The sequence below is a fragment of the Erpetoichthys calabaricus genome, chromosome 16 (assembly GCF_900747795.2).
Source record: "Erpetoichthys calabaricus chromosome 16, fErpCal1.3, whole genome shotgun sequence".
NCBI lineage: Eukaryota > Metazoa > Chordata > Cladistia > Polypteriformes > Polypteridae > Erpetoichthys > Erpetoichthys calabaricus.
In genome coordinates, this window is record NC_041409.2 from 40393996 (window position 1) to 40414650 (window position 20655).

General features: G+C 39.9%; 1 protein-coding gene across 1 annotated transcript in view; it reads right to left on the minus strand.

The window, feature by feature from the left end:
* Positions 1-20655, minus strand: part of LOC127525837 (sodium/calcium exchanger 3-like) — a 211658-nt gene that overhangs the window by 165975 nt on the left and 25028 nt on the right. The window contains exon 2 of the mRNA XM_051920070.1: positions 258-2113. Coding sequence (XP_051776030.1) covers positions 258-2032 — 1775 coding nt within the window. The 5' untranslated portion in view covers positions 2033-2113. The remainder of the gene's footprint in view (positions 1-257; positions 2114-20655) is intronic.

The window sequence follows — 20655 nt, forward strand, 5'->3', positions numbered from 1 at the left end:
AAAAGCTAAGAAGGCAATTAAAAAGGGCACAATAAATTAAAAATGCAACACCCAGGTTGTACTTAATAACAGGTGGCCAAGTGTGACACCTAAAAAGAAAAGGCAGGTTAAATAAATTCCAAGATAATTGGTCCTGAGGAAAACTGGAATAGAAATGTAATAATTAAAGTTACACATCATCCATTAAAAAGTGAGAACCAGTGTACTTCCCATCCCCTTCTACCACCCACCACCCTATTCCAGCCCTTTACACCTACCAGGTCTCATCATTTCTGAATTCCAGCTCGCCATAAGTATCCTCAAAATCCTCTCCACCTCCTTTAGCTAAGCCTTCCACTGTGCGGTATGGGACAATGACAGTGCCTCTTGCTCCAGAGGTCCTCAATACTTTGACCTCCATCACGCCAATGCTCTCACTCACATGCACAATGTCACTTTCAAAGGTAAAGATGCCAGCATGGTCATCATCTAGGATGGTTACTGTAGCAACTGAGGGAACGCCCAAAATGGCCTTAGGGTAAGGCAGGTTGTTAGCTGATAGCAATTCGTCTGTCTCCATCACCCGCACATTGCTGAGCCGTACAAAGAAGTGCTCATCTTCCTCAAAGATGTCATCATCAATGATCCCAATGCTGATTTCTTTCTGTGTCTCACCTGGCTTAAATACAACTGTGCCCTCTGTAAACTCATAATCAGCCCCTGCATTGGCTGAACCATCCTCTGTTTTGTAATCCACGTAAAGCGTGTTTGAAACATCGCCTCCCTTTCGTACAATAGTCAACACCGCTGCCCCACAATTTTCTAGGCATTGGTATGAAAATGGTTCAAAACAGATCTTAGACACAAATTCCTCTGGCTCATCAATCCTCACCTCTTGCACACTATTACTCTTCTTTGCTTGCTCTGCAGCATGTTTCTTTAGGATGTTGCCTGCTCCAGTCATCATCCGAGTGGCCTGGATTCGATAAAAGGCTCTGCTCTTTTGCTGATGAGAGAGAGCATAATAGTTGGCCATTTCCACTAGTTGATCCAGCTCTTTCTCTGGGTGTCTCTGCTTTAGATCTTTCAAGATGCGTATCATATCCCGTCGAGACTCGTCTACCTCTTTTCCATCCATAAGACCTATGAGATTCCCTGCGCCACCATCCAGGAAATGGGAATTGACCAACTTCCCATCCATCTCTATCCCTTTGGGCCTATCCCCTTCTGTCTCAATGATAACCCCCCGATGCTTGTCAGTCCGGTACTTTTTGTGCATGAACTTGTAAAAGAGCAGGCGGCGGTCAGCCACCCATGCCAAAATGACACAAATGGGGAAAAATGCTAAAGTGAGGAGGCCTTCCCATATCTGTACGACATTGGGAGAAAACACAGCCAGTATCATGTAGAGCCAAATGTAAGCAAAGATGCTCCAGGCAGCAGTTATAAAAAATACACGCAAATGTTTGATTTTGCGAGTTTCTCCTTCGGGGATAACTGAAACACAAATGGCTATGATGACAAACATGTTGAAGGCAGCACTCCCTACAATTGTGGATGGTCCAAGATCTCCGGCCTTGAAACCATGGCCGCAGATTTCAATCACTGACAACATTATTTCAGGAGCTGAAGACCCCAGGGCCATGAGGGTTAAATTTGAAACAGTCTCATTCCACACACGAATTGTAGTTGTGGAAGTTTCTCCATTCGGCCGCTTGATAATGATTTCCCTTTCTTGCGAGGTGATGACCTCAATTGCAGCCATAAATCGATCAGCAATGATCGAGACACCCAGAAACATATAAATCATAGCAACAAAGTAGACAATGACCCGGGCTATCTTATCACCCAAAGAAGGGTCCTCTGGGTACCAGATTGGCAAGATGATGCCTTCCTTGCACTCATAATCTCCACCGCAAGATGCATTTTGGCTTCCCAAAGAAGGAGCTTCTGTGGATCCAGCTTCAACATTTAAAAATATTACTCCAGCAGTAAGCAGGATCAACCAGAGGAAGGTGGACGTCCCCGGCTGCACCGGCCTTACCCACGCCATGCACTCGCCTGTTTCACGTGAGGCTTTATTTCTTTACAGTTCACTTTGGTCTCCAGAACTGTAACATTAATCAGCTGACACCTGCAGAGCAAAGTAAACAAAAAAAATTAAGAAGCTGCTTTAAAATAGCTTTTAGAAATAGAAGCAACCAATTGTGGAAGGTTTGCCTCTTTCAGAAGCAATCTCTTTAGGCTAGAGACAGTCCTATTAAATTATCACTTGTCTCCTTAAAATTAACCCTTTCCATTAGAAATAAGTGACCCTACTGCCATTATCAATCTGTAAGGAGTTTTCTGAGACATTAAATCTGGTTCACCATTGTATGCAAAGAAATTCTGAGAACCATTGGCTGGTAGAAATTGTGCCACTTTATGACATGTAGAGTAAGTGATACAGGTCTGTTGTTGTCTTTTAAGATACTGACAAATGCTTACTCACTTTATTTGACTGCTCTATTCAAAACAGAATTTTATATAGTTGTGTTTTCTGCAAACTGCTCACACATTCATTTATCATTTTCTCGTAGTTGTACCATCAAGACTACACAGTCAGATTGGCAGTATTAAATAAATACATAGCATTAAATTACCTTTAAAAGGGTATACTGTATATTGAAACAATGTTTTTCTGTATATATTTTAAGTGTCAATTTGTTGTTGGCGATATACTGTCATGGGGCACTTGAGGCTATTCTGCTTAAGTGGAGGAACAAGGCAGAATTGTTGATAACTGTTTCTGAACAACTGGAGATGCAGACAACAATCTACCTGCAGAACAAAGATTACTTAGACTTCCATTCATTTCTTTACAAAAGATTATTCCCAAAGTTACTGACATCTGTGGTAATTTAGCAAAATTGGATTGTGAGTGGATTAATGGACAGAAAACAGACTATGGATAACAGGGGAATGATCATGTGTATAAAAAAATCAGTGTAGCCCCTTGGAGTCCTCAGATAATTTGAAATAATAATAGATTTAGAAATAAAAATTTAATTGAGAAATCTGAATATAACACTCATACTGGAAGCATATTAAATACTAGGGAGGCAATAAATTCAATTCATAAACAATTGAAAATCTTAAAAATAGGCATACATTTGGGTGATGTAGTCAAGTGCAAAGCGCTATGTGTAAATACAAGAAACTCATCACTTAGACTTACAAAAAGAAAACTCTAGGCAAATTAAAAATGTTTGTAATGTGTACAGTTTGAAAGGCTGATAAAACAGAATATGATCTGTTTAAAATAAACTAAGTGTTACTGCATGCAGAGGTGTGCGATATTTCAACTCAGAAATATGCAAAAAAGAAAACAGTAGCATTCTGTGTGGAGAAGACCACCAAGTTTATCCCTTGACTAAAAGGTAGGTCCTACTTTGAAATGATATGGGAAATAACTTCTTAGTCCAAAATAGAAGATATGATGTGGTGATCTAATCCAGACTTTCCAAATTACCTCAGTAGTATCGATCTTGAAGCAAATGCACATAAACACCTTGGGTAGACTAAAGGACAGTGTATTCAAAAGAGAAGTTATTAAGGACAGTAAATGTTACTGAACAACCTATTTATGGCACATAATAAACTTCTTATTAAAAAAGACAGAAAAACAGAGAACAGTCATGTTTCAAGTGTAAAATGCAGTCTTCAAACAGAGAGCAGCCAGCCAAGCATATCCTGCTAAGAAAGAACATTTTTAAGTTCTGAGTTTGTGAATAATTATGTAATGGTTTTGAGTTTGAGTTTGAGTTAGTGGAAAGCATCCAATACATCCTGCCTTCTTCTTTTATTGTCTTTGTTGACTTGACAAGTAAACACATTGTCTGTAGTACATATACAACATATTCTATATGATTTTTGATAACTGTGTATGCCCTCATTCTAATCATTTGGAGTTGTCGCATGTCCAATAAGTGTGAACATGTAAGAAAAAAATTGAAAATATTAAAAAAAAATGTTCTTACAAATATGAAACACTGTAACAAAATAGTAACAATCAAAAACCCCCAACCACCACCCAACTGGACTTTATTGCCTTTCACAAGTATTTATCATAATTTATAGTGATTTTTACTGAAGCTCTGAGGCTGCTTTACATAAGAAAATATCTGTTTTGTGGTGCTAGCTATTGATATCACCAAGGATTAAAAAAGAGGTGCAAGACCTCAAAACTGAAGCTTTAGATTACAAATCAAAAGGAAATCTCTGGTAAAATGTGTCACATCACTTTAGCTTACTTCCCAATCCTGACCTTTCAGTACTTTTGGAGAAGATGTTTTGATAGATAGATAGATAGATAGATAGATAGATAGATAGATAGATAGATAGATAGATAGATAGATAGATAGATAGATAGATAGATAGATAGATAGATAGATAGATAGATAGATAGATAGATAGATAGATAGATACTGTATAACTATTTACGACATAAATCTAATACTCTGTATAAAAATCACACAATGCTGCTTCCATTCAACTCAAAAAACCCAACATTCAAATCCTATTCCAAACACTGTGTGTGTGTAACGTGTGTAAATTCTCTTTATTTTCTCCAGGTATTCTTCCCACTTCATAAAGACCAGTTGGTAAGGGTGATTAATAACTTTTATCTGGCCTTGTGTGAATGTATATGGGGTGTGTAAATATGTGTTGGTTTTATGTGCAGTGGACTATAATACAGTTCAGGCATGGTTTTTGCCTTACAGCAGATGCTCAAGAGACATGTTCAGGCACTCCACAATCCTAAAATTAGAATAAGCAGAATCAGACCATGGATGGATAGATAAAAACTATGTTGCTGTGTAATATAGTTGCTATGAAATCACCTTCATATTACAGCTATTAATATAAATGAGTGGCAAAAAACACAAAATAGAACACTCTACACCAGCTCATTATATAGTTCATTTATAAATGATTATAACAGCTTAAAAAAGTGCACAGAAGGCAAAGATTAAGTTTCAGTTCTAGTTTTGGATTAACAACTGTGACTTTACTAAGAACTGAAGTAATAACATAATTAATTGTGCTTGTTATTATTAATGTGTAATCATTGCTCAACAGTAATAACCACATAAGAGTCTGGTGTTTGATTATATTGTATGTCTGCTTCTTGACCTGACTTACTATATGTATAAGTCCTCAACTAAGTGCAGTATACAGTAATTTCAAAGCCACATTATCCTATTTGCAGTTTGTGTTTAGAAATGCAGACATGTTTCCTAACCAAACTGTTATGAATGAGAAGCAGATGGTTCAATAACTGCCCTATGAAACTAGACCAGCACCTACTGAGACAGAAAAGTTTGCATTTGAAATAGAATATTTATAGCTGAGCCTTACTTGTAAATGTATTGATTTTTTTGCTCCACTGAAGACAGAAGGAAGTGTTCTCATGTAGAAGAAGCAAGTCCACCATTCTTATAACTACACAGCTTACAATAAAATTTCCAAGCAAGAGGAATGCCTCATGAAACTTCGACTGAAAGTAACACTCCACACCAACATGATTCAGCACCTTGGAGAGCACTGTGGGTGAGAACTCTCTTTTTAACACACAAAATGCTTAATGACTACTCCAGTATCATATTCTGAAATATCTTAGCTTTGTCTTCCTAATCAAAAAATGGGCAAGAAGTACAGGTTACAAAATAGTTCCGCACAAAGCAATGATATTGATGAGACCACAGCTGTTAATTCTAATCAATTCACCTAACAGCATTCCAATGCCATCACCTAGAACATGTGTCAAATGTGGGAAAAGTAATATTTTACTGCCAACCTATAAAAAGTGATGCAAGTAAAAAAACATGAGGCTTTAAAGCCCTAAAACCTCAAGAACTATTGTGTAGCAAAGCTGGAGCTTATAACTTTGAGTTTTGTTGCAAAGAATTTGCAGTAACTCTATCTGATCCAAAAAAAGAAAATCCAAAGTGTAACATACATATCTGTACCCTTCCATTCTTGAGATCAATGACACCAACCCCCACATCCCTTAAGTGGATTAAACAGGTTCAGAAATGGGCAGATGCATATAATCACAAATTTAATGTGCACTGCATATTAGAGCAAATTACTGAAAAATCAAGAAGTAAACTGCAAAAAACAACCCCACTCTCCAAGCTTGATGTCTTAGACAGGAAGGGCAGGTTTCGAGGATCACTTTTGGTCTGCCACCTTGTCAAGGGACCTGACTGACATCTGTTTAAGGTTAAGCACTAATTTATTTCATATATATACATTTTTTTCATTAACTGTCTTGCTTATTGCATTTAAGCCGATTTAATTGATATATGTACTTTTCAAATGTTTACTTTTTTGTTAGTGTTTATATCTCCAAAGAAAAGGTAATATACAGGAAGAAAAACAGAACAATTCCCTAAGATGCTTAATCCAATTCAAGGTCACAAAGGACTGGAGACTATCCTGGCAACATTAGGTACAAAACAGGAAACTAACTTGGACAAGATGGAAGTTCTCCACAGGACAGACCCATGCATACACTCATATGGGTCATACAGACAAGCATGTCATAAACACAATAACCAGAAGTGGAATTTGAACCTCGGTGCAGGAGCACTACACCCTGTAGTCGTGTGACAGTCCAAAAGAAAACATTTTCAGTTATGCACAGTTAACTAAGCTTTCATTGTGTTTTTGAACCTCCTGCACCTGGGACCCCAAGCTATAGTTGATACCAGCCGACGCCCACCGTAGCATACGCCGGTGTAAGAATAGGAACGGAAAACGGTGAGAAAGGAATTCAGAAATCAAGAAGAAATAAATACTTCTTGAAAGACAAAGTTGTGAAATCAGGCTTTCTGAATTTACGTACTTGGCCATGGCATCCTGATAGTTTTGTTGCATGTATCTTGGACTTCCTAGAAATGTGGATGGTAATATGATCATTTTGCCTACACGTACGTTGTTATTTTCAGCGTTTGCTTACAGTACATCTGATAGTCCTTTGTATTGTTCCACGCACAGATCTTGTTGATGTAATCTGAGATAGTTGAGACATGCGCCCTCTGTTTTAACATATGCATCTACGACGTACTGTTGGAATAGTTTGCCGCTAGAGTGCAATACTAAATACTAAATGTATTCCTCACTGCTAATCTGTATGTGTAAAATTGGCATTGAGTAAGCCTTATTCGCTTGGTGGTTCTTTTATCGGGAACATATTGTAAATCTTTGTGCCAGCCAATGTCTCCATACGGGAATAAAAGTGGGTAAACCATAGGATCGCAATTCATATTGAGCGTGGAAATCTGTTTACAGGAGTTGTCTATGGGATAGATGCAAATGTCCCTTTCGGCAGGCGGTTCGCCATCTTCTCCGACAAAAATCGCTGCAACATCGGTGTGACATGTCGGGGCATTGTATCGTCATAAATCCTGCCCAGGATTTTCCTTGAAAACCATTCGTACAGATGCTGTTGGATTGGACTGAGCGATTTCATGCATGTGTTTGTATGATTTAGCAAAGGGGTTGATGGTTCTGCAGCATGGAATCTAGCTGGAGAAGTAAATTTTCACTGCATGCGGTGTTTGCTTTATTTTGCAAGTGTACTTCAGTAGCTTGCGCTGTGTCAAAAACATACAACTGTCCATATCCTGGGGCCTCATGCATAACGGCGTGCGTAGAATTCGCACTATAACATGACGTAAGCACAAAAGCCGAAATGTGCTTATGCACAGAAAAATCCAAATGCAGGAATCTGTGCGTTCGCCAACTTCCGCGTTCTTCCGCTACATAAATCCCGCTCAGCGTGGAAATAAACGCACATCCACGCGCTTGCTGTCCCGTCCCAACTCCTCCCAGAATTACGCCTCTTTGAATATGCAAATCAATATAAATAGCCCTTAAGCCCAGCATTCTGTGAAAAGGCAATGGCAAAGGTACGAGGAAAAATAGAGGAATTTCAGCGAATACCAAATAGAGGCAAAGAAAAACGTACTATTTGTTGGTTTAAACATTTATATAAGCAACAAAAGGAAGCTGATCGAGTGACATAGCATGTCGGAGAAACTCGAAAGCTCAAGTTCACAAAGTTGCACAGTGCCCGAAATAAAAAAGTTGTCACATATCAAAGTCAGCATGAAAAGGCGACTCATAGCCCACCGTCTGAGTGTCATATGAAAGCTTATTAGGGTACAGTGAAAAAAAGGCACACAGTGCGAAATGTCAACTTTAATCTCAAAAATTTCCACTTTAATCATGTAGTTTATTTTGTCATTAAAGTAGAACATGATAAACTTCATCTTAAAATCGTTTAATTTACTAGTTTCTCAAATCCCATCGTAACTAAAGTAGCACGTTAAATGCTTTGTTTTGTATTTGATCTTAGATGTGCTCTATGTGCCTAAATCACTACGTGTTCTTCCTCCGACAGGACACAGAATCCATTACATTCGTAATATTACAGCTCTCTGAGTAATTAAAATACTGAGAAGTATACGTGATATCATTTTCATGATGATATGAGTTAAAGCATGTTATTAAACATGGGAACACGGTGGCGCAGTGATTGTTCATGTCGTACCCTAGATGCTTGCTGCGCCATGCACGACCTTCAATGAAATGCTTTATTACAGAAGTACTGTCTTTTTAAAACGTACTAACCCCCAATTCCTGTCCTTACTTTTCTTTCTCCAAATACCCAATCGCCACACAATCAGCTATGTAATAGACGTTAAGCCACCTGTAAGCTTAGAACGCCGATTCTTCAAAACTTTTAAAGGAACATCAAAATATCTTCGTAATGTTTAATTATTCTATCCATCTATCCTTCCAGTGTCATGCCAGCCACAGCATGAAAACAGGGCGAGGCAGAAACAATCCGTGAACGAAGCTCAAGCTCGCTAGTGCTGTGGCACTGTGTAGTTAAAGTTAAAGTTTTATCTGTATAATATAATCAACATATTTTGCTGCATTCCATCTTAAAAATGATATCGTCATCATATGTAAATACGCACTTTATAAAGTGGCTCAGGTTGTGCAATATTATAACTGTATCATAAGTACAATTACCTCACGGTAACTTGCAAGTACAAGTACAAGTCCACTTGATGGACTGATTGAGTGCGTGTGTAGTTCTTGGGATGAAACTGTTTGTGAACCGCGAGGTCCGAACAGGAAAGGCTCTCCGTTGGTCAGATGAGAGCAGTTCAAATAGCGAATGGCTAACGCAGCGAGTGCTTAATGCTGTATACCGATAATTCTCTTTCCGATCGCTGTAGATCTGTGATTCACACTCAGGTACAGTGATATAAATACTCTGAGTGGGGCAGTGAGAGTAATATGCAAAAAGATGATCCGCTGTGGCAACCTCTAACGGGAACAGCTGACAGAAGAAAAAGAAGGTGCAGTGTGAGTAACAACGCTAAAGAAGTTATGGTATTTAGACTAGTTTGACCATTCTGTGGACCGTTATATTGTTACAGGTTAATTACAATCAGATGCATTAAATTTATGAACGATATGCGGTTAATTTCAGTGTATTTGATACAGCCGCCATCGTGGATGTGGATCTAAGAAAGGGTAACCACACAGGAACAGTAGCACTGCTTTGACGCTGGGTGCCGCCAGTCTGCAAAACCGAGCAGAGAACTTGCGTACGACAGGGTATGAGGTACCGTGGAAAAGTGCGTGGCTTTACGCCAAGTGTAGGTTTTATACATCGCGATTTGAACGTGCAAATGTTCTTACGCAACATTTTTGTGCAAACGCACCGTTTATACATGAGGCCCCTGGAGAGGTAGAAGTGTTAGCGTATAGTGGAGAGATTTGGTGATAAATTTGCCGGTGTATTTTAAAACAGTTTGGTCCATGGCCAGGAGGTTGAGTTATCTGTGCACCCATGGAAGCAAACGCTAGAGAAGAGTTGTATTCTCGAATGTGTTCACGGTAATTTTTAGCTTCTGATGTTTGGTGTGTAAGAAGCTGTTTTAAAGACACAGGTGGCTCCTGCAAAGGTGGTAAAGCTACTTTACCGTCATGGCAGCACCTCGAGTACTTGTTGGATGTATTATGCTCAGCAGGCCAGTATAGTGCATGACAGTGTTTGCACTGCTGGTCTGGAGTCCCAATGTTGTAGTCTTGGACTGGAAGACAGGAATTAAGTGAAGAAGTACCTGTGGTAACGGGAACAGGATTGTGTGTATGTCTGCTGAAACTGCATTGGTTTGGAAACGTTGCTTTGCAGATGTCGCATTGCAAGAGTTGTGAATGAGTTTTGTTGTGTTTAGTCAGACAATCCTGTGTAGTGAACTTCTTATTGCATTTCTGGCACTCATATAGTTGTTGGGAAGAATGCCTTTTCTTGTGTTTAGCAAGTGAGGTTCGCGTTTGAAAAGTTTTGTTGCAGGAATCGCACTGGAAGAATGTGTTACTGGAGTGGGAGTCAGATAATTTTTCAGCGGAGTGAATTTTTGTGTGTTTGTGAAGGTAGTTCTGCGTTGTGAAACGTTTTGTGCAAGTGTGAGACTGAAATAATTTGTCGTTGCAGTGAATTTTCTTGTGTTTGGCAAGGCGTGGCGATCGTAGGGAATAGGAATCGAGAAAAGTGGCGTGGGGGTGTATGGGAGGCCTCAGGCAGCGTGGAGAAGGGTTTGGAAGAGCAAGAATTGGAATCAAGAAATGCCGTGTTGGCTGCGTGTGGCTAGGACCGGTTTTGAAGAGGAGCCACAGGCAGCATGGGGAAGGGTTTGGAAGAGGACGAATAGCAATCGAGAAATGCCGTGTTGGCTGCGTATGGGCAGAACCGCTTTTGAACAGGAAGCAGGACGAACCAGAAGAGAAATATATATAAGAGATGTAGCCATTTGGTTATGAACAGCCAGCGTTTATCTTGGCAGAACTTAGGATGTGAAAAAAACAGCCTGGCACTGGACTTCAGTCCATGGTTGGGCATACTCAACATATAGTCTGGATAATGCCTTACACATTTACAATAATGCATCAATAATTAGTTAGGGCATTTCCATTATTCTCAGGTGATATGTCTTCTAGGTGTCATAATTTTCATCAGTCCAAACTAAGAAAATGCTTCAAAATATGCTGTCAGGTTAACTGCCACCCAGGTAAAATTATGCTTACAAAGCTCTTCACTGTTTGAATGCATATACAAAATAGCCATGACATCAGAAGCACAAGCCTAACAATTGTGGTTGTATAATTCATGGCTAAAAGTCCCCTTGGTTAATGACATGTCATGGTTACAGCGTTACATCAGGGAATTTATTCAGGGGAATTATAAAATATGCCTCAACTGGCTGGTGTTGGAACACAAAAAACAATATTAAATTAAAGACTAATACAAATGCAGGTAGAAAACAGACATTAACTTTGAATAATGTTAACGTTTAAACCCCCCCAAGGGGGTGGAATTGAAGAGTCGCATAGTTTGGGGGAGGAACAATCTCCTCAGTCTGTCAGTGGAGCAGGACAGTGACAGCAGTCTGTTGCTGAAGCTGCTCCTCTGTCTGGAGATGATACTGTTTAGTGGATGCAGTGGATTCTCCATAATTGATAGGAGCCTGCTGAGCGCCCGTCGCTCTGCCACAGATGTCAAACTGTCCAGCTCCATGCATACAATAGAGCCTGCCTTCCTCACCAGTTTGTCCAGACGTGAGGCGTCGTTCTTCTTAATGCTGCCTCCCTAGCACACCACCGCGTAGAAGAGGGCGCTCACCACAACCGTCTGATAGAACATTTGCAGCATCTTATTGCAGATGTTGAAGATTGCCAGTCTTCTAAGGAAGTATAGCCGGGCTCTGTCCTCTCTTGCACAGAGAATCAGTATTGGCAGTCCAGTCCAATTTATCATTCAGCTGCACTCCCAGTTATTTATAGGTCTGCACCCTCTGCACACAGTCACCTCTGATGATCACGGGGTCCATGAGGGGTCTGGGCCTCCTAAAAATTGTAGGTACCTGCTGTCGGAAAGCCAACCTTTGTTAAAATCTGCGTATGAACAGACATAGACCAACTTCGTGCTGTCTGTTATTCTAATGTTGGTGTTTCAATTCAGCAGATAATTCCAAGAAAATGGCTTTTGGAAGCCTAAAACAGCTCATAAACCAGTCATCATCATAGGCAAAAAAATCCAACCAGTCCCTAAATACTCATTCTCATAGTTGTGACCTGAAGAAGGCTCACCATCACCCCCAAATGCCCAAACACAACCAAACCATACTGTCACAAGTCCAAAGAAAGATATTTTTATTTAGCAAAACACCTTTTACAGGTTTTTCTCACCCGTTAAATCAGTCACTAATCCTTTTCTTTCCTTTTTTTACCTCCACTCTACTCCAAGCAAAACTTGTCCACCTCCTCCTGACTCTGACCCCCAAATGAAGCAGAGCGCATGCTTTTCAACCTAAACCCTGGAGTATTTCCGGTACAACAGGATTGCCACTTGGACACACATCTGGGTCAGGCAGAACTTCTCCTTAACAGGGGAGTCTGCTCCCAGTATCTCCCCTTAGAGGCACCCGAGAAACCCAAAAGTGCTGCCAAGCAAAACTACAACTTCTGTGCAGCTCTGTGGGTGTCCAAATGGGAGCCATACCAGAGGGACACTGTCACCCAGTGTACTGGGGGAACAGATACTGTAGCTCTGGGAGGCAGTGTCCCTCTGTCCTTTCCTCATTATGGCCTCCCAACCAGGAAAGGTACCACTAACCAGCCCAGTCAGGATGTCTGTCCATCCATATCCTCCCTCTGTCGTGGCTTCCTGGTGTACCAGCCAACCCGTGTCTTCAATGACATAGTATATGACCAACTGCATAGTCTTCAAGCAACTCCAAGCAAGCCATATTTTGTCAAACCATTAGGCTATGAATAGGCTGTACGGCATGAGATTTAGAGCTTTCTATATGTAGGGATTGAATCACACCTGTGTTTCTGCTTCATGCAATTATTAACAACGGGTGAATGCATTGGTTTCTAATCCTGGGAAGTGACAACAGGTAGTCAATACAGACAGAGGAAAAACCGAAAAATGTGCAGATAGTATTGTTCTAATCTTTTGTGTAATGTAGGGTCTTTGCTTTGAAACTGAGGACATTTCATGCATTCCCCACTGACTGTGGAAATAAATGCCATCTCCTCAGATAATAATTGTCTGTGCCTCTGCTAAAGCAACCATCAAAAAAAATTCAGCATGCTCATTGGCTTCAACAAGGCCTTTTAAACAAGATAGCACTCCAAATTGCAGGTATTTCACTAGCTTTAATCAAACAAGCGAGCTTGCTCAAGTGCATGTTCTCATTTATGTGAAGAGCGATTGTGAAGAGATGCTGTTTTTATTACAGTGAGTCATGATCCAGACACTGCTTCTCAAAAACGCAATAAACAAGTCAGTTTTATTGAAATTACTTTGTGAAGGTATCTCAATGTCAATTATTTTTGGATTTGTTTAAAACTAAAGATACCTTTTCAGACCTTGGGAGTGGCATATCAAAAAAGTAAAAAGCAGCTCAATGGTTTCAAAGAAGATTAATTTCTTAATTATGGATGCACAGCCTAGTGTTTCTAAACTGAAAAACAACATTATGCATCATGCAGGAGTGACATACATGTATATAAAGAGAAGACACAATATCCAGGGGAAAAACCCAACAAGAACCGCACTACAGAAAAGTCCCCATTGGTGTGTACACAGAAGTGAAATCAAGTTAAGACTGAGATTTTCAATAAAGATTGTTCATTTCTACAGATACATTTGCGCTCTTACAGGATCTAAGCTGATACACTAAAATGATTTGTCAAATACAGTAGGTTGGTAAGAATGATTGTTGATACTTGCACATTGATAAAACTTCTTAGAGGGTACAAGGTGGTGTTTTAGACATGAGTAATGAAACAATGCTCAAATGCAGTAAGTCTGTTACAAAATGTCTGCATACGGCAAAAATCCATAAAAGACGCTCACCAAGGTCAACAACATAAGGGTTAATTTTCGCTTTCTGTGTGGAGGGAGAAGACAGCACAATGCAAACCATATTTTACTAGAATCCTAACATGGGCTCATCAGATCAGTGAGATGACAGAATGCTACATCATACTGAGCAAAGTTAAGTGAGGATAGATGAAGACAACAAAAGTAAAGAGACCACTCACTTAATAGCCCATAAAATACATGAACAAAATGAGTTTTCTTTTAAGTCAAGCAGCTAAGATGCTTAGTTTTCAGTCATTACCGGCAGACCCTACATGTGAAGCAACTTGTAGCGGTGTGGCAACCATAATAAATGAATCAAAATTCTCTGATTTCAATTCCTGAAACTTCAAGTTTGTTTAACAGTCTTCACTGAATACTTAAGCAAAATAGAAGGCACACAGTTGATTATGATGCACAATAATCACTATCATTGAAATCACCAAAAGCCTATCTTAGCAGCATCTGAAAAAAGATAAGGCATCAGCAAACCTCAGGTTACAGACGCACAATCAAATTCTCTCTCACTCACTTATATGGTGGCAGCTTAGAATCATTAATTAATCTTATGTGCCTGACTTTGGTATGTCACATATACAACCAGAGTACTTTGAGAAAAAATCCACAAAGACACAGGGAAAATATATAAACTCCATAATACTATGAAACTGTAAGACACCGGTACGTGTAGTAAAGAGAAAATGATTCTGGCGACAATCAAGCACATGAAACAGAAAATCAACAGTTTTGGAAATGTCTGCTGTGGCAGAATGAGAGCAGCAACAAGTCATGGAATTAAATAACGGGTTTAATTAACAACAAGAATTGGCTTCTTATTAAGAAACTGGTTGGGGTGAAATTAGTTGGAGTTTGAAGGCCCAATTTAGCTGGTCAACTGTTGACTTGTTTCACATTTGATTTCTGTTTGGCTGTCATCTATTGAAGAAAATAATTAATTCAGAGCACTGAATCCTTAAAAACAGGGCTACTAAAATGAAGGAAAAATGAAGTTAATTAGCAGTGAAAACTGGTCACTGATTAGGAAAAGGGTTGGAATGAAAACCTGCAGACACTGCGGCACTCCAGGACTGGAGTTTGCCACCCCTGGTTTAGGGGAAGGCTACAAAAATCTATCTCAGAGGTTTACACTGTCAGTTTCAACTGTAAGGAATGTAATCAGGAAATGGAAGGCCACAGGCATAGTTGCTGTTGTTAAACCCAGGTCTGGCAGGCCAAGAAAAATACAGGAGCGGCATATGCGCAGGACGTGAGAATGGTTACAGACAACCCACAGATCACCTCCAAAGACCTGCAAGAACATCTTGCTGCAGAGGGTGTACCTTTACATTGTTCTACAATTCAGCGCAATTTGCACAAAAAACATCTGTATGGCAGGGTGATGAGAAAGAAGCCCTTTCTGCACTCACGCCACAAACAGAGTCGCTTATTGTATGCAAATACTCATTTAGACAAGCCAGATTCATTTTGGAACAAAGTGCTTTGGACTGATGAGACAAAAACTGAGTTATTTGGTCATAACAAAGAGCGCTTTGCATGGCGGAAGAAGAACACCGCATTCCAAGAAAAACATCTGCTACCTACTGTCAAATTTGGTGGAGGTTCCATCATGCTGTGGGGCTGCGTGGCTAGTTCAGGGACTTGGGCCCTTGTTAAAGTCGAGGGTCAGATGAATTCATCCCAATATCAACAAATTCTTCAGGATAATGTTCAAGCATCAGTCACAAAGTTGAAGTTACGCAGGAGTTGGATATTCCAATAAGACAATGACTCAAAACACAGTTTGAAATCCACAAAGGCATTCATGCAGAGGGAGAAGTACAATGTTCTGGAATGGCTGTCACAGTCCCCTGACTTGAATTTCATCGAAAATCTATGGGATGATTTGAAGCAGGCTGTCCCTGCTCCACAGCCATCAAATTTAACTGAACTGGAGAGATTTTGTATGGAAGAATGGTCAAAAATACCTCCATCCAGAATCCAGACACTCATCAAAGGCTATAGGAGGCGTCTAGAGGCTGTTATATTTGCAAAAGGAGGCTCAACTAAGTATTGATGTAATATCTCTGTTGGGGTGCCCAAATTTATGCACCTTTCTAATTTTGTTATGATGCATATTGCATACTTTCTGTTAATCCAATAAATAAATAATAAATTAATGTCACTGCTGAAATACTTCTGTTTCCATAAGGCATGTCATATATTAAAAGGAAGTTGGTACTTTGAAAGCTCAGCCAATGATAAACAAAAATCCAAAGAACTAAGAGGGGTTCCCAAACTTTTTATATGACTGTATTGTTAGAAATTTCTGAAACTTGCATTATTTCTTCATAAACAGTGTTAGCTACATGGGGTGAAGGAATACACAATTTTTGCTAATTATTATCTGCACACACTGAAGACTGGCACTTTGATAGCTTTTTCCACCTGTAAAGTAGAAGGGCACAAGTGAAAATAAACAGCTGAGGCTCCAGTGAGGAAACTCCATTTAATTGCCAGATTGTGTTATCAAAAAAAAAAAATAAATCAAAAGCAGGTATAGTATTGCAGCATCACCATTTGTGGTAAAGGAAAGAAACAGAGCCCTAAGGAGCATTATCTGCTGGTCAGCTGATAACATCCTGAATAAACTTAGTGATTTTATCCATTTGAATCAGAAGGAATGAGGCCAAAGGCAGTATGAAAGTGATACCATCTTCTACAGGCAGTGAGCCTCCATTCTAAACAGGGAAATGTAGACTAGAGAAACAACTATTCCGCTACCTTATCAACATCCCAGTACAGCTGGTAAATGGTCCCCATAAGAGACTCACCATGTTTCCCGTGTTCAACAGACTATTAAACACAAAATATCATTGCAAATTTTCTCCAATGTTTTACCCATTCAATTCATATTTCATTGAGGGTGGATTTTTGTAAAATCGATCCATTAGTGAGAACTGTTTTTACTTAGGTAATTGCGGCCTGAAGGGTGGGCTGCAGCTCTGCAAACCTGACAAAGACAGACACAGGCACAAGTCCAGCACAACACATGGCTTTTACTTGGTTGGAACTCTTCCCAATTTTTTACCACAGCACAGTACATAAAGCACAACAGTAAACCACACAAGCACTTTGTCTTCTTCCTTTTCTGTATTTCTTCTCTCTCTCTGCTTCCTCCGCTCCTCCAGCAAGCTTCATCCTTTTCCTCATAACTTGGGCCCCTAAAACAGTGGCAGGTGCTCCTTTAATGTCTCACCTGGAAGCACTAGTTCGAACACACTTCGGAGTGAGGTGAGAGACAGACAAAGTAGGGCTCACCAGTCCCTGCAGCACCCCCTGGCACCACCCTCAGAACCCAACAGGGCTGAGCAAACAAACTCCAAGTCCCATGATGCCCGGTGGGAAACCGTGGCACTGCTGAAACCCAGGAGGGCTGCCATCTAGCAGTCTGGGGGAGACAATGTCCCATGCATACTGCCTCCCATTGTCCTTCCATGTTGAGGGCATCCTGGTTGGGTAAGGATGCTGGCCACCCCTCACACAGTCTATACAAATAGCTAACAAATTATTGTCAGTCATTCAGTGAGTCGGTCAGGATGATGTAGCTTTATACAATACCTATAAAAATATTTCACCTTTTGGAAGTTTTACATTTTATTTTTATACAACTTCAAATCACAGTGAATTTTATTTGTCGTTAATGACATTGATGGTAATAAAAAAAAACTCCTTAATGTGATAGTGAAAACAGATCTCTGCCAAATTGCCCATATTAATTACAAATTTAAAACACACAATAATTGACTGCATAATGATTCCGTATTTAGTTGCCCTCAGGCAGCTATGACAGCCTTGAGTCTGTTCAGACATATACCTGTATCTATCAGCTTTTCACTTCTGAAGAATAATGTTTCTTCTCCACTGTGATCTCATGTTGTAGGGAGTGAATACTTTTTATAGTCACTTTATACAGCATACTATATAGATATAAATACAGTAATCCCTCCTCCATCGCGGGGGTTGCGTTCCAGAGCCACCCGCAAAATAAGAAAATCCGCGAAGTAGAAACCATATGTTTATATGGTTATTTTTATATTGTCATGCTTGGGTCACAGATTTGCGCAGAAACACAGGAGGTTGTAGAGAGACAGGAACGTTATTCAAACACTGCAAACAAACATTTGTCTCTTTTTCAAAAGTTTAAACTGTGCTCCATGACAAGACAGAGATGACAGTTCCGTCTCACAATTAAAAGAATGCAAACATATCTTCCTCTTCAAAGGTGTGCGTGTCAGGAGCAGATGTCAGAGAGATAGCCCTATTGATTTGTTTGCTCTTCTCTGTTTGGCTTTGAAGTGTGCGAAGCACCGCGGCACAAAGCTGTTGAAGGCGGCAGCTCACACCCCCTCCGTCAGGAGCAGGGAGAGAGAGAGAGAGAGAGAGAGATAGAGAGAGAACAAACAGTCAAAAATCAATACGTGCCCTTTGAGCTTTTAAGTATGCGAAGCACCGTGCAGCTTGTCGTTTCAGGAAGCAGTTGCACAAAAGATAGCAACGTGAAGATAATCTTTCAGCATTTTTAGATGAGCATCCCTATTGTCTAGGTGTGCGAACAGCCCCCCTGCTCAATCCCCCTACGTCAGGATCAGAGACAGTCAGCGCAAGAGAGAGAGAGAGAAAATAAGTTGGGTAGCTTCTCAGCCATCTGCCAATAGCGTCCCTTGTATGAAATCAACTGGGCAAACCAACTGAGGAAGCATGTACCAGAAATTAAAAGACCCATTGTCCACAGAAATCCGCGAACCAGCAAAAAATCCGCGATATATATTTAAATATGCTTACATATAAAATCCGCGATGGAGTGAAGCCGCGAAAGGCGAAGCGCGATATAGCGAGGGATCACTGTATACCAAAAATAGACTAGCTTAGTTATTTACTTATAAATCAATTTTAATGCACTAGACATAAAAAGGAAGCAATGAGCACTATTTGAAAATAAAATCAATTGAACTGAAAATGATTTAGGATAATCAAGGTGTGAATGGAAAATGACATAAAAGAATTACTATAGTGTCAATGAAAGAAGAAATTGAATCACTTACCAATGTGAAACTGAATCATTGCAAATTTGTTTTTAAATAGGAACAATTAAAATTACCAGGTTTATTTGTATGTATATTATGATCAAAACCAATCTGATCTGATTTTATATTTGAACCCAGTAGGTGACGCTAGCCTTTCTTTTGCAAAATGTAGTCTACTGTACTGTGTGTCTGTAACTCAGAAGAATGCATCAAAAACAAACACCAGCAATACACTGGCAAAACACAACATGCTCTTAATGTTGCATTTTTAAGGGCAGGACCAGCGGAAAATAGTCTAAAAAATCTTTGGAGCAAAATACAGTGGTCTACTGTAAAGCAAACTATACACAAAGTGTATTATCTTTGGAGATTACAGAGCTAAGAGCATCTATAACTGGACTAAAAAAGTAGATTCTAACTATCCATCCCAATAAGATGTCTGCATTTAATAACTGAATGTAGATAACGAACTTTATTTCAGTGGACTGCCTGCTTCTCATTGTCTTGATGTTAAAATTTAGCAGACAGAAAAAATAAAAACATGTTTTCTTGTTGACTACTTTCATTGTTTAGTGCTAATGTTCCTAGTGAGTGTCTAATGGGAGTCTTTGGCTTTATTTTTTTTCTTTTGAGGATGCCAACATTATGTCACAAATGTTGGTGATCACATTACTCTCTCAAACATCTGTTACCATGCAAGGCACTATATAAATTAACAGAGTAAGCAATAAGTCTGAGAATGTGAAAAGTCTTGTCGGGAGTGACTAAGACCTTACAGCAAAACAGAAAATTCAGATTTCATGCAGTAAAAGAAAGCATTAATAGAAAGAGTCGACAGACCTTAATATAAGTGCAGAACACAGCAATCGCCATTAATTAGATTATCTGGGAAGAGTGAATGCATTAAATCAAACTGAATTACATTCTAATGACTTTAAATAAAGTGTTACTAATCAAAGTTACTTGGAGGCAGGGAGGTGTTTTTCAGTTGAATGTTTAAAAGGCGGGCGGCACGGTGGCGCAGTGGGTAGCGCTGCTGCCTCGCAGTTGGGAGATCTGGGGACCTGGGTTCGCTTCCCGGGTCCTCCCTGCGTGGAGTTTGCATGTTCTCCCCGTGTCTGCGTGGGTTTCCTCCGGGCGCTCCGGTTTCCTCCCACAGTCCAAAGACATGCAGGTTAGGTGGATTGGCGATTCTAAATTGTCCCTAGAGTGTGCTTGGTGTGTGGGTGTGTTTGTGTGTGTCCTGCGGTGGGTTGGCACCCTGCCCGGGATTGGTTCCTGCCTTGTGCCCTGTGTTGGCTGGGATTTGCTCCAGCAGACCCCCGTGACCCTGTGTTCGGATTCAGCGGGTTGGAAAATGGATGGATGGATGTTTAAAAGGCTTTTTTTGCATTCTGTCATTTGAAATGTATATTTGCCAATAACAGGAAGGTGACTTTCTTTATCTATCTATTATAAAAAAAATCTTGTAAGGGAGACTAGGGAGATGAGACATGATCTTCTCTGAAGACAATTTGACGTCACGCGAGAGACACTTTAATGTCACACGAGACAAGGCAGTGAGACAACATTTAAAACAAGTTCACGGAC